The 13,960-nt window shown below is 36.3% G+C and overlaps 1 protein-coding gene across 2 annotated transcripts; it reads right to left on the bottom strand.

Moving 5' to 3' along the window:
* Nucleotides 1-6,690: 6,690 nt before the first annotated feature.
* LOC121958625 (ras-related protein Rab-5C-like) lies at nucleotides 6,691-13,300 on the bottom strand. Of its 2 annotated transcripts, none has more exons than XM_042507681.2 (6): nucleotides 13,154-13,300; nucleotides 11,421-11,751; nucleotides 10,537-10,688; nucleotides 9,162-9,284; nucleotides 8,945-9,038; nucleotides 6,691-7,628 (listed from the first exon to the last, which is right to left on the bottom strand). In XM_042507681.2, exons 2-6 carry the CDS (start codon nucleotides 11,587-11,589, stop codon nucleotides 7,501-7,503), a joined length of 666 nt encoding a protein of 221 aa, XP_042363615.1. In that variant the 5' UTR covers nucleotides 11,590-11,751; nucleotides 13,154-13,300; the 3' UTR covers nucleotides 6,691-7,500. The 2 variants fall into 2 exon arrangements, with proteins under 2 accessions (XP_042363615.1, XP_087926145.1); XM_088070019.1 differs by having other exon boundaries at nucleotides 11,421-11,747; nucleotides 13,154-13,299.
* Nucleotides 13,301-13,960: the final 660 nt, after the last annotated feature.

Below are 13,960 nucleotides of genomic sequence, written 5' to 3'. Positions count from 1 at the left end.
GCTTGTCCTCAATGATTCCACAGGATTTAAATAAAGGTTGAATGAATGAATGAATGAACCTGACTGAGCTATCTCTACCATTTAGTTTAGGTCTGTTATGCTAAAAACTTCCACTAGGTGTCACTGTCTCTTTAAATGGGAGGCCTTTTCAGTTGACCTGTTTCAGGAAGTTAGTAACAAGAATAATCTCACCAGACATGAGGGCTGTGTGGTGGGATTTTTAAAGGTGGATGTATTTATTCGACATGTTATAGTTTCGGAGGTCTTACTGAACAGATTTATGTAACTTTGGTTGGTTGGATTTATAAGGTTTATGTGGTTGCTCCACATCCATGAGGTCCAATCAAACGTCGAAGATAATAGCAACACTCGGCTCCATCATCATCTTGAGTGCTTTCATTAAAGGACAATTTTATTCCTCTGGTCCCCAAATTATCATGAAACCCTGCTGCACATTTTAGTTTAATATGGTCTCTATGGCAACGCTCTTTGACTTCAAAGTTTGATTGAGATGATACTTTGAAAGAATAAAAGATGGAGCGAGAATGTGGAGGAAAAGAATAGCCCCATTGGGAAAGCGGGAGTCATATAATGACTGCAGTTAACAGCATCAAACGGCGTAACCCTCTGCAATAAAGAGTATCTGAGCGTGACTACAATAATAAACTCCAGACTTTATTTGACATACAGTACATCTAGTTATTCATCCACTATAAGGGCTGAAGCGTGTAGTATTTTCATCATGTATTCAGCAGAAGACAATCTTGGTCCTGATTGAATTTACATCAAATTATCAACTCTTTAAAGATGCCTATAGATTTAAAATGCATCCTTTCTGCCTAATGCGACACGACACGTCATGAAATGGACCTTTGCAAAATGTTTTGTCCTTTCTCAGAAGTCAAAGGTCTTCTGAATGATTTTAATGGTGTTTCAATCTTTACTGTCATATTATTTACTTGTACTTTGAAAAAAAAAGGTTAATTTTTATTTGCTTTTAACCCATTGATGGTTTGTTTTTCTGTCTCATTACGTGTATCAATGAAAATTAACAATACAATTATGACTTAAGAGTGTTTTTTGTCTTAATATTTATGTAAATGACACATATACAACATGCTTTCTAGTAAAAATATATAAAATTGGAAAAATATCAAAGGGGACATTGAGTTATGATGTGAAAGTACAACTTATAAGCTTTAACTGGTTTTAGTGAATTAATTAATTACTTTATTGAATTAGGACAGTGCACATTAATCAACATATTTTAAAGCCTTACTGGTTATTTTGGATGATTACTATAAACATTATTGACGTTTAAATTATCCATCAATTCAGTTTTTTTAAGATTAGCTTGTTTATCTACATGACTTTGCCTGACCTTCTCTTTACTTTGGAAAACCACTCATGAAGTCATCAAGGCCAGGCAAAGTGTCCCAGTGCTCATTTAATATGCATTACTTTACTCCTCGTGGACACTGAGTAATAAGAACCTGCATCTTGTGAGGACGTTTTCAGAGTGGAAAAAAAAATCTGAGCATTTAAGCAACAACACAATTACGCGACAGACCTAAAAAGCAAGATTGAATGACAACTTGATCTTCTCAGATAAGTGATAAAAACGACAAGATTTCACAATGCATCCGGGGATGGATGTGCTCCTTGACTGTGCATCATTTTTCTATCACCCCCCTCTGTCACTGAGGGTCCATGGCACTGATGTCCACTTGATTTTTCTCAGTGATAAAACAACGCTCTAGATGATTCCTTGAAGAGAAAGTGCCAAAGGGAAGACAATCAATTCTGAAACACAAGAATTAAATTTCACCGCTGAAGTCATTTATATGTTTTTTCTTCTGTGGTTTAGGTTTGTGAGTCACTATTACGAAGGCTGAATGCTTTTCAAACTCCAGGAGAGTGCTAGAAACATTTTTGGCAGGCTAGATACTACTTTGAGGGATGATGTTTTTCTTCGCCCTGGTTCCCTTGTCAAAAAGCCTATGGGATTTTTCCATTGGATTTTGGATAACTGCAGAAAATAAGCTCTGTGATAAACCCATTTTTTTTATATATACACGTTTTGTTCAGCCAGATAATTTTCATAAATGTACACCGCTTTCAGGATTTTTGAAGCCTAAATATAATCGCTAGAAGTAAAAAGCCACTGCTGGGCTAAAACGAAACACACTATAATCACGTTGCAACTTCTACCAGGCTGTAAAACTGCGTAAGCTATTTAAAAAAAATTACTAACCATTCTAAAACTGTTCATTGTTCTTCATGCTGGTTCCTTCCTCACCAGCATCCTATCTGGGGGCAACACAATCAGATGTTTCATTTCAGATAAGAGACAATTATTGTCCTGCGTTACACATACTATCGCTATCAGCAGAAATCTCAAACCACAGAATGCAATCGAGATACCATGTGCCTGTGCCCTTGGTATTTAATGACATTTCTTTCTGTCCAGGAAGATAGAGGAATCCATCAGAGCGAGCATTTGGACACGTTTGACTGTTTTCTGTCTTTTTGCTATAAATTGGGCCGCTGGCTTCTCAAGCAAAAATGTATAACAACACAGTACTGAAGCAAATATGAAAATCCTTACTGTTATCGCAACCATGACATGCTAAAACTACGTTTTGGTCGTTTTACCGGTCCCATTTCTCGCACAAACAAAAAAGAAACAACAAATTCTGTGAACGCGTAAAAGGTTGCATTTATTTTCAGGGCACATTTCCTTTACTCTGCAAATTTCCTCCTCTAAACGCAGTCAATTTCAGTCCAGCTCTCACAGCATTATGATTCACAGAGGCCAAGTATGAAATGAGTTTCGTTTTTGACGGAACACATCTTGATTGACAGCTCAACAAATGAGAAATCATTTACTGTGAACAGAGCGGCTGCCTACTTTTGGCAGAGATGGTGCCTGTCTCTGAGGCGAGTTTGTGCCACTGTGTGTGTGTGTGTGTGTGTGTGTGTGTGTGTGTTCAAATGGTTTTAAAAGTGGATTTAATGTTAGGTTTGAGGCATCACAACCAGAATAGCAGGCCTGTCTACCTATAACACAGTTTACACAATTTTCTGGTGTAAAAATCTTTACACAATTGGATCTTTTTTTTGTTCAGGTTTAAATGGAGAGTAACAACAACAGAATGGACTTAATGATAAAATTCTTAAGACAAAGTGTAAGTGGCACAAGTAGAGAAGAGTCACCAAGTCAGTGGATACACTCAGTAATGTCAGTTACACGACCAACATATCCTCATAAGATATTTTGCAAATTAGTGCCCCACATATGGTGTCGTCATATACTTAATCAGAAGTTACAAACTAAACATAAAGATACATAGTTAACAAAGTTACATAAGTTAGGTTTGAAGCCCAGACACACCAAAATGACATCAAAGAACTAGTGGCAACGAAGGCTGACTGTTGCATCCCCCCATGACTCTTGTGTCTCGGCCAAAAAGTTGCTCTTGAACATACCGCAAAGACTATAGCCAGTGGCCAACTACCACGCAAATTCTGTGCCTGCATGAGAGGAAATAACCTTCCATACCAGCAGGTGGCGGTAATCTATATTTATCAATCAAAAACGGAAACCGTGAAACCAACAGGACAGATTAAAGACACTAGTTAGCCACAACTTGATAGTTGTTCAGAAATGTATTTTAGCACACTGTTTGGCTGTAATACGAGAAGCTGTGAACACAAAGCAGGCACCATAATATTTCCTCTATTGTAAAAATGAAGACAAACAGAGATGAAATTGTAAAAAGGTAGTGCAGATAAAATACGAACCAAGACTCTGTTACTGTGTTGCCTCTTTCTCGACTAAAATGTCTTCTGAAACATATTTTATCTTACTATTTAACTGAAATAAAGAGGCATGGCATAGAATGCCCCAGGGATGACGTTTTTCTGTAGGTCGATGCGGAAGTTAATGCCACAATGGTTCCCCTCGTAAAAAGCCTACAGGATTTTTCCACTGGATTTTGGATTATTGGAAAATAAGCTCTGTGGTAAACAAACATTTATGATATTGTCAGGATTTGTTCAGGGAGATAATCTTCACAAATGGGCACTACTTTTATGATTTTTGAAGCCTAAAGGCAATCACCAAAAGTAAAAAGCTAACATTAGGCTATAAACAAACTATACTACACTCGTCCTGTAGTCTTAAATATTAAAATCAAAAATACTATTTACATCCAGATGAGGTAACCGAGACTGCTGAAATGCAAATTCATTTCCTCATTCTAGGACTCATTCCATGGCAGGTCACATGCTGTGCAGTGTATTTCGGTAGCTGTAGGTGTCCTACCTTTTGAGCAAAAGTGAATGCCACAGCCCTTTATCTCTGTTTTCTCAGTCATATAGCACAAATCTTAAGAGTATTTGTGTTTTTCTACAGCACAGTTTTATGAAAATATCATCTTTCCAGGAAAAAACTTCTAAAACTGTGTCAACAATAACTGAACATAATAACCTCCATACAGGGAGGATTTGTTGCATTAGTGCATAGTGCATTAGTTTTTGCAAGCTGAGCCAAATAAACTCACAATAGCAGGTGTATATTAACTGAATTTTCACTAGTTCAAGCTGTTCTTTGCATTCTCATATATTTCTAAATCCTTTACAGACTCAGAGCACCTCATCTGCATGCATGCCATTTATTATATACTACAATTTCTTTAGCTAATAGACTTAAAACCTCAAAGAGCTTCAGGGACCTCTATTAAAAGGCCACCGTTTATCACAACAAAGTGAACTGCTGCATTAACCCAGAGAATCCCTGCTTTAAAATGAGCTGTGGTATAATCAGGTGAGAATAAATGAAGCACACCACTACTCTGCCAATCCTCTGCAAGACAGCTTTTATATTCTCACTCTGCTAGTAATGGCTTTTTGTATGGCCAATCTACATACTGTCCACTTTCACACTTAAACACACATGGCTGTGCATACAAATGCGAATGCTCACTTTGTGCTAAATTTCTTCAAGCTACTGAATTGTGGTTAAGAGTTAGTCCTTTCGTTCACTTAAACATGGTAACACACACACGCACACACATACACAATGAATCCATTATCAAATTAGTGGCCATCTAATTTTATATCACTTTATTTAATTGTTGATTACATATTATTTATTTTCATTTTATATATTTTAATGTCTACCATTTGCTTATTTTCATTATTAGGAAATACGGACCACATTTAAATGAACCCTTTGAAAACCCAGGGCAAACTGGTGTTATTTCTTGCGTAAACAAGGGGAAAAAAGCAATGAGAAACTAGATAAGAAATACTAGTAATTTAAAAAAGCCAGGGAAAAAACATATTCATAATTGTAATTTAAAAAAGCTAGGGAAAAACCATATTTATAATTGCAATAATTACATATTTAAAATTATGTTACAGAATTATTATAGTATTTTAAAGCACTTTTCCCAAATAATGTTTGCCTTTTTTTAAAGACTGGAATCAAACCCACAGCCGCTGCAGTGAGGACATTGCCTCTGTTTATGGGGTGCCTGCTCTACCAACTGAGCTACTGGGTGCCCTACTTGTCCCCTAATGTTTGGGTCATTTCTTCTTTTGTTGCTCACTGCCTTCTTCCCATGTTTTCTTTTTAAGAATTCAAGCCAAATTGCTCAGGTTTCAAAGGGTTAAAGGCCAAAAACGCATCAAAAGGACCCATTTGTGACAAATGAATCTAGAGCAAAGTGTAATGCTGCCATCTAGTGGTTGTAAATGTTTACTGGTGCTGTTTCTGCTGTCTAATTATTTCAAGCAGTGACAAATTTTGTCAACGTCTACAATGTGAAAGGCCCTTTGTGTTCGTGGTAGTTCAGAAAATGTGAGACGGGCTGTGGTAAAAAAAAGGTATTCAGATCCCTCACTCAAGTACAAATACCACATTCTGAAAATTCTTAGAAGTAGAGCTTCTGCATTCAAAACCTTTATTTAAGTAAAAGAATGTAAGTATTATCAGAAAAAAACGTAGGCCTACTTGGTGTGTCAAAAGTAAAAATAAAGTACTTCAAATTTGTACTTAAGTACAGTACCTGACTAAGGTTACTGAAAGTTACTGAAGACTAACTTTGAGGAGACGGCAAAGAGGGACATATTTCTACTGCCAATCAAGAGCATTTTATCGCATCAAATATGTATTTAGTAAAACAATTGATCTTATTAACCCTGTGAAACCTGAGCAAAGTGGCTTGATTACTTTCAAAACATGGGAAGAAGGCAATGAGCGACAAAAGTAAATTTAAAAAATAAATAAATCAAGGAAATAACCTGGAAAAAGTGCTTAAAATTGTAATTGTTTGACCTAAATTTAAATATGTAACTGATCATTTTAAATATAGTTAGATGATGATGATTTCAATTTATAGTCAAAAAGAGAATTAGCTTTAAGAGAGAAAAGGACTGCTGAGCACATCATCTCATAGTCTCTGCTTTTTTACGTGTAGTTTTCACAAAAAAAGTCATATGTTTGGGCTAATTCAGTGTGTCACAAATCTAAAAAAAACATGTTTAGGTAGGCTGTACTGGTTCTTACACCAAACCAGACCATTATGGTATGAGCACTGCCAACATACTACAAACACACATACATGCAAAAAAATGTGCAAAAAACCCTCCTCCAACACCACTGCAAAACCACTCCAAACAAAATGAATCTTGCATGTTATTTATTACTTTTTTTTTAGATTTACAAGTTATTTTCACATTTCTTTTAAAAAAGGCTAACAACTCCGTTGTGTTACAGTTATCAATACACGATCAATGCAAACAACTGCATTTGTTGCACAGTTCAGAAACATCTTCAGATGTGTAGCCTATTAAATCATGACCTGCTTCAAAAAGCAAAGTCTAGAGCTTTTCTCATAACTGTGTCATGTCCGGGTCCCTAACAAGAGGAGAATGCTGTGGTCTGAATTGCCATAAGAGAAAAACCTTTAAGATTAATTGCTCTATCGTTTGCAACGTCAGCATTAGTAGTTGGGTGTTTGCATCTTTCATAATGATGATCAATGTAGAGGGAAATGACGAAAGTAGAAAACTGCCAACAGAACATGTATGTGTATGTACTATATACATACACATACATAACAGACACACACACACACGCTCAAACAAAAAGGGAAAATGGCAAACAACCTCAACATCACCCTTCAAAAAAAATCCCCCGAAAAATCATTTAAGATAGAATCAACAGGCTGAAGATGGACAGGGAGGTAGATAGAGACACTGGGGAAAGACAGAGAAGTAATGAGGGCTCTTGGTAATTCCCTCTAGCTTATGATTCTTTAAAAAAATGCTCCTTTAATCAAAGAGGATCCAGATAATCTCATTTGTAATCTCAGTTTAAGCACAGGGGTGGCGAGTGGCTCTGCCCTCTCCTGCCTCTCTGGGTTTTTAGCTACGTGCTGTCCTTAAAATGATGTTCAGGGCTCGCTCACTAAGTTCATTGTGTTGTACTTGCTAATTGCCGGCACCGCAGCACTGGCTGCTGCGGCTCGGAGGAGCGGCTTCTTGTAGATCCACTCCCGTCCTGGTCCGCCCCCCTTGTCCAGCTCCAGCTTGAGGATCGCTCTTCGGTAGCTTCTTTGCTGCAGGGACAGGATCACAGGGGTTTGAATACAGAAAATTCAAACATTCAAACAAAAAGTTACATTTATCTATTTGTTAAAACTTTGGTCACTGGGAAAAAACAGTATTATATGGAGTAGAGAGGGGAAAGAGTCATTTGCACTGGTGCAGCGGTACCCCAGTCAACCAACGGTGCAATCTTTATTTATTTATTTTTTTTTTTCTGTTGAAAGTTACAGGAGTGCATAGTGTGTGTTGTTTTGTACATTTTTTTTATCTATGAGGTTTAAAAAAATTGCAACTGGACGGAGAATCTCACCTTTATTTTAGTTATTTTCAAAAGGGAGACTTAACCCATATTCTTGCATTAAAAAAGTTTCAAGTCTTCATTAAAGTATTAAAATATTTGTTCAGCTGAGCTATTCTTTCTGTTTTCATTCCTTTAAGGGTCAGTCCAACAGATAATAATAATAATTCTGTAATACCATGAAACTGCGATATTTTCTGAGACAGTTATTGTACCGTGGAAATTAGTTAGCTAGTTAGATCTTTATGTCGACCATGGCAAATAAAATACGACAAAAATTAAATATAAATAATTAATAAAAAAAACCATCAGAATGCCCATCAAACATATTCAGAAAACAAACATAAGTATTTCATTTGTGTAAAGGAGTTGGTGGGAAGTAAATATATATATACAAACACATCCATGCAAGTACATACATACACGCAAATACACAAACATATACACATACATATAAATACCTAAATACACACATGCTTATTCACCATACACACCTTGATCTAACAAAAACAATAACAGATCACTCTGAACACACACACACACACACACACACACACACACACACACACACACACACACAAGAAGACATCAATACAGAAAACAAAGTCACACTGTCACAAGCAAATTCATTAAATTTAGTAAATGTTCTATATGCTTTGAAATCCACACTGCAGCTGTTCCATATTAACCATACCATTTCAACCCTACTCTGGGTCTAAATGTTTCTGCAGCAGCTGCTCCTCTCATCCACTGATCTAATCAGCTCTGAGTGAACTGACTGATCAATTATCCACCGCACGACTCAAACTCCTCAAACTGATGCTGAGGGAAAAGAGAAGTCGTGCTGAGTTCTGTAAATCCATCCATCTGACCAGTACCCATTCAATTCAAGTCAGGTCGGGGAAGCTGTGTCAGTTTTGAGATGTGTAATTCAATTTTGCTGCACAAATAAATTTGAGTGTTGGCTGAAATATTCACCTGTGGGAGAAGTTGGAGTGGACATTTGACCCAACAGAATAATGCGCTTACCGATAGCCATGAAAATTTCATTGACGTTCATCGCAGTCTTGGCTGAGGTCTCCATGAAGAGTAGACTGTTGTCATCAGCGTACGTTTGTGCCTCCTGAGAACATCATTTATAAAATGAGGATAATATTCGCCGCACTGATGAGTTTAATGTAGCTGTATGATATGATACAGGAAAAGCTCTGAGTATCTGGAATCATTTTGCTGTACATCTTCATACCTGAAGCTCTACAGCTCTCTTGTTTGCGATATCCGCCTTGTTACCAGCCAGAGCGATCACTATGTTGGGACTTGCTTGTCTCTGCAGCTCCTTCACCCAGTTCTTCGCTCGTGCAAAGGTGTCCTGATCGAGCAACAATCTTTATTAACGTCACTCTCACCCAATATATTCACATAACACGTACAGTATGAACACTTACGTGTGACGTCTGAACACCTACAGGTCTAATTTTAGACTGAGATCACCTAAAATTGGGGTGTTTTGCATCTTGCGGTATTGCTCTACTGTGTGATATGTATCCAATTAAACCCAATACACCTCCATAAGAAATTCTAAAAATCACATTTACTTCTGATTATCAACATAGTTTTGCTTAAAACTTCTGAATTTAGCTGTTTTTTTTTTTTTACAGTCACTTTTGTAGCAATAGAGACATCCATACATTTGACAAACAAAAAGACAGAAAAAACACTGAAGTAAAACTAAAAGTAGCAACAAAACTGCTTAAGGACGAGGGCTGGTTTATTATGGCTCAAAAATAAAATTGCAATTTTTTTTAGGCAAGATGTCTTAAGACTTTGAAATCTCCCCGAAAGTACTAAAGACCACTAAAATATAAAATGATTAAATGAACTACAGTCACAAAGATGTTCAATAACATAGCTACTGTTTTTTTGAACAAGGTTAAATAACATACTGTTATAATAAAGTTAAATTAAGTATTGTTGTAATGGAATAAATCACAGCAGAATCACTGCTGCTATTATTTTGAAACACCGGGCTCGTATCGAGCCAGAAATGTGGAAAAAAGGTTTTTGCTGTGGACTTGAAGCTTCTGGTCAATAGTAAGCAGTTAGCACCGAATTAAAATGCTACTGCTGTGCCTTCAAATGTGAAGATTTATTCACTGTTAGTGGGAAACAAGCTGATAGCTCTCCAGTTCATATATTACAAATATTAATATAGTCCCACTGGTGCTCCATGGTTGCAAAATGTGACTAAATGGTCACAATCGAAGCTTTGCAGATATAAAAACAGACGCCTTATCTGCTCACACTATCGTTAAGCTCATTCAAAGTGAAACTGCTAAAGTGGCAACATAAAACGTTGAAATGTATTCAGTGTGAGCAGGAAATAAACTAACTTCACTCAGGTCAAATAGTAATAATATTTTTAAGTCACAGTGGTGCTTCATGGTCGCAAAATACAACTGGATAGTCGCCGCGTGAAGCCCTGAAGATACAAATATACACACCAGTTATTCTATAAATCCCATGTGTAACAAGCCGCAATGCATCAAGTACATTCAATATATCGGCCAATCATAACTGTCACTGACTCTGTCCCCCATTGTGGCCCTGCTGGTGAAACCTACTGTGTTGGTAATGTCGTAAACCACGATGGCCGCCTGAGCGCCTCTGTAGTACATCGGAGCCAGGCTGTGGTAGCGCTCCTGACCGGCTGTGTCCCAGATCTCAAACTTCACAGTGGTGTCGTCCAGACAAACAGTCTGAGTGAGGAAGGCGGCTGAGGAGAGCAGGAGGACAAGGATCAGTGGAATGATAATGTTTTAGGATCATGTAACAAAAAAAAAACAAAGAAACTTGGTAGTTTACATATTTTTTGATAGGAAAAAAAAGGAAATTAAGGTTTGTTTTTTATTTTCGGATTTTGAAATGAAAACTGAATCATTATTGTTTTTCCGTTCTGTTTCTAAAAAGAAAATTCAAAGACCAAAACCTTCGCAGACCATCAGCATCAGTGCTGCTGCTTTTGGTATTAGTGTAATGCTGAAGTTGTTGAAGTAGAAGCCCCTAACATGGAAAATATTGGATTCAGTTCTTTGTTAAGTGAACTACACCTACAATAACGAGAATTCGAACTTCAGTACTTTTTTGGTATCAACCAAATGTGCGTGTAACACCAAGCATCAAGTGTATCGTTAATCTCCTTCACTTTTTCCTTCATGAAGCTGTTTCTGATTTTAATCAATTTTTTTTTTTTTTTAGCAAACTCCAATAGTTTTTTTGGGCTAACACTGCTTGTATTTAAATTTGAGAACTTTGGCTTATTTCAGTAAATGAAAATGTCTTTATAATTTAACATTTCTCAGGTATTTTGTATACCTTTTCAAACAATATTCATCTCTTATATACGCACAACAACACAATCTACCTACTGACATACTTAGAGCCTTTTTTTGAAAAAAAAAATAAAATAAATAAATAAAATCAAAATAAAAATAAATCATTCTCTTACCTCCGATGGTACTTTCCTGGAACTCATGAAACTGGCCTTTGACAAAGCGCAGCACTAAGCTGGACTTGCCCACCGCTGACTCCCCCAGCAGCACCAGTTTGAACTGGCAGATTTTGTTTGCTGCTGCGGCACCATTTGGCCTGGTTGATCCTCCACCGCGCCCAGCCATCGACAGAGACAGAGACTGGTACAGATGTGATGTGCTGAAACTACAGCTTAACAGGGAAGCCGAGTCTGGATGCACAGGCACTGATGGTGAGCAAGGTTAGAGGCCAAACTCCTGCTGGGAGGAACCGGATCAGGCGGGCAGCAATGTAGTGACCCGGGCTACCTTAAAAAATAAAAGCATAAGCAAAATTAGTGAATCTACTTATGCGGACACATACATAAAAATCATTTATGAAGTTTTTCATGTTACAGATCAAAGAAATACATTACAGCCAGTTTTTGTTTTTTAACTATTGAGCCAAAACTTTATTTTTTCATTATTTATATATTTGCTAAATACTTTCTATATTTTTGAACTATCCTCTTTGCTGCTCTTTGCTTATCTTCAATAAGCAACTAATCCTTGTTGTTTTGAACAACTGTTTTAAACTGAAAGATATTCAGTTTATCATATAAGACAAAGAAAAGCTCATTTGGAATTTTATTTTTAAATAAAATTTAAGCATAAAATATTAACTGGTTAAAAAATTAGTTGATTGACAGAAAATTGTCAACATCTAATAATTTCAGTCATTTTTCAAGAAATGCAAAGTTTCTCATATGTGAGGATTTGCTGCTTTTCTGTGTTGTATATGGAACTACGGATAAATAACTGTTAATTTCAGGAGTTGCAACAACTGATTATTTTTATTAACGATTAACCTGTCGATTATTTTCTTGAATAACCTATTCTTTTTTTCGTCTGAAAATGTCAGAAAAAGCTAAAAAAAAAAAAAGGCCAATCAGTGTTTCAAATTCCAAGATGACATCCTCAAATGTTTTGTTTTGTCCACAACCCGAATGTATTCAATTTACTGCCATAGAGGAGTAAAAAAATCAGAAAATATTCACATTTAAGAAACTGGAATCGGAAATCACTACTTATCTGATTTATAGGTGAATTTATTTATTGACTATATTTTGTATCGCCTAATATAGATATGCAGATAAATATAGTGGAATTTGTCTCTGAGATATAGGTCAGTAGAGGTATGAGGAGGCAGATGATAGAAACGCTCAATGAAAGTATAAGTACCTCAAATGTGTTCTTGGGTACACACTTGAGTTTATGCACTTTTCACCACTGCCTATTAGTAATAATATTTTAACACTATTTAACTAAGAATTAGATGACCAAGTCCCCACACAACACTGACTGTGCACAGAGTGAAAATGGGGGAAGCTGTTATTTTAAGTTCAGTTACTTAACAAGATTTAAAAGTTTATTATATCTGACTGGACAGTTTTTGTTTTATTTCCTCGACATGTTTTTGGAGTCCACATCACAGTCCAGTAAACAAAATCTAAATCATACACATTTATTCAACTTTAACGAACAACATTAAGAGCCTCTAAAAGACATGATTACATCAAAAAAAGCTGTGGATGTCAACTTTGACCGAATAACCAGATAAAAACAAAACCTACTGTGAGTTAGCTGCGAGGCTAACGCTCGTTAGCAATGCTAACATCGGCTAACAAGAAAAAACACTGAAAGGAAACAAGTAACACGCTGTCGTTCTTACCAACAACGAAATACAATATCCACTCCACCCTGTGGATAGTGACTTATAACCGTGTTGCTACTCTTTAGCAACGTTTTCTCCTAAAACACTTTCGGGTTCAATAAAAAAATACGCTTCCGCCTTGTGTAACTAAAATACTTCCTGGTTTCAGCCGTCATGTGATGCAACAAAACAACCAATCAAATAGTCGAATAGTGAAACGTCAGAGGCTGAGCAAAGAGGCCAAGTCACTGCAACATTTATACTCAATTTAACGTTTAAATTTAATCTTTTAAAGACAAGCATTAAATCCTGTCTAATATATTGCACTTTACACTGTAAGCTTGTTATTTATACAGTATTCATCACAAAATTTCCACACTTTCTAACCACTGTATATCCTTTAAAAAGGATGACCAAAACTATCTAGATGGAAAAGTGACTGAGCTTATTGATATTTTTGTTGATTACATTTTAGAAAAATAAATAAATCATTTTTGTAGCATTTTCTTGAAGTTATTTGCTTTTTTTTCTTTCGTGTGTTTGTGTCTGTTTGCCTTTTTTATTTTCAAACATTTGTTTTTAGGCCATTGTCTTGTAACTTTTTACTAATTTCTTGCTATTTTTGGGGCCATTTCTTGTTATGTTCCTTGTTGCCCATGTTCCTTTGTTTGTGAAAGAAATCAAGTTGATTTGCTAATATGTCAAAGGGTTAAGGATGCAGATTTATAGAGATTCAAGTGAAAGTAAAAAGCACGATGACCAATCCTGTTCTCATCACTTAAAAACTGAGAGTTTGAGAATCGACACAGTATCCAAAAAATATTT

Source organism: Plectropomus leopardus, chromosome 19 (assembly GCF_026936395.1).
Source record: "Plectropomus leopardus strain MGB_pleo_1.0 chromosome 19, ASM2693639v1, whole genome shotgun sequence".
NCBI lineage: Eukaryota > Metazoa > Chordata > Actinopteri > Perciformes > Serranidae > Plectropomus > Plectropomus leopardus.
The sequence above is the reverse complement of the archived record's forward strand: the minus strand, read 5'-3'. Positions and strand labels throughout refer to the sequence as shown.

Bases quoted from the DNA above. Each gene is read 5' to 3' on its own strand.
- LOC121958625 (XM_042507681.2), bottom strand. From the start codon at position 11,589: ATGGCTGGGCGCGGTGGAGGATCAACCAGGCCAAATGGTGCCGCAGCA. The intron at 10,689-11,420 runs GTAAGAGAATGA...TGCTCTCCTCAG, and splicing joins CCAGGAAAGTACCATCGGAG to CCGCCTTCCTCACTCAGACT. The intron at 9,285-10,536 runs GTAGGTTTCACC...TTGCTCGATCAG, and splicing joins TTTACGACATTACCAACACA to GACACCTTTGCACGAGCGAA.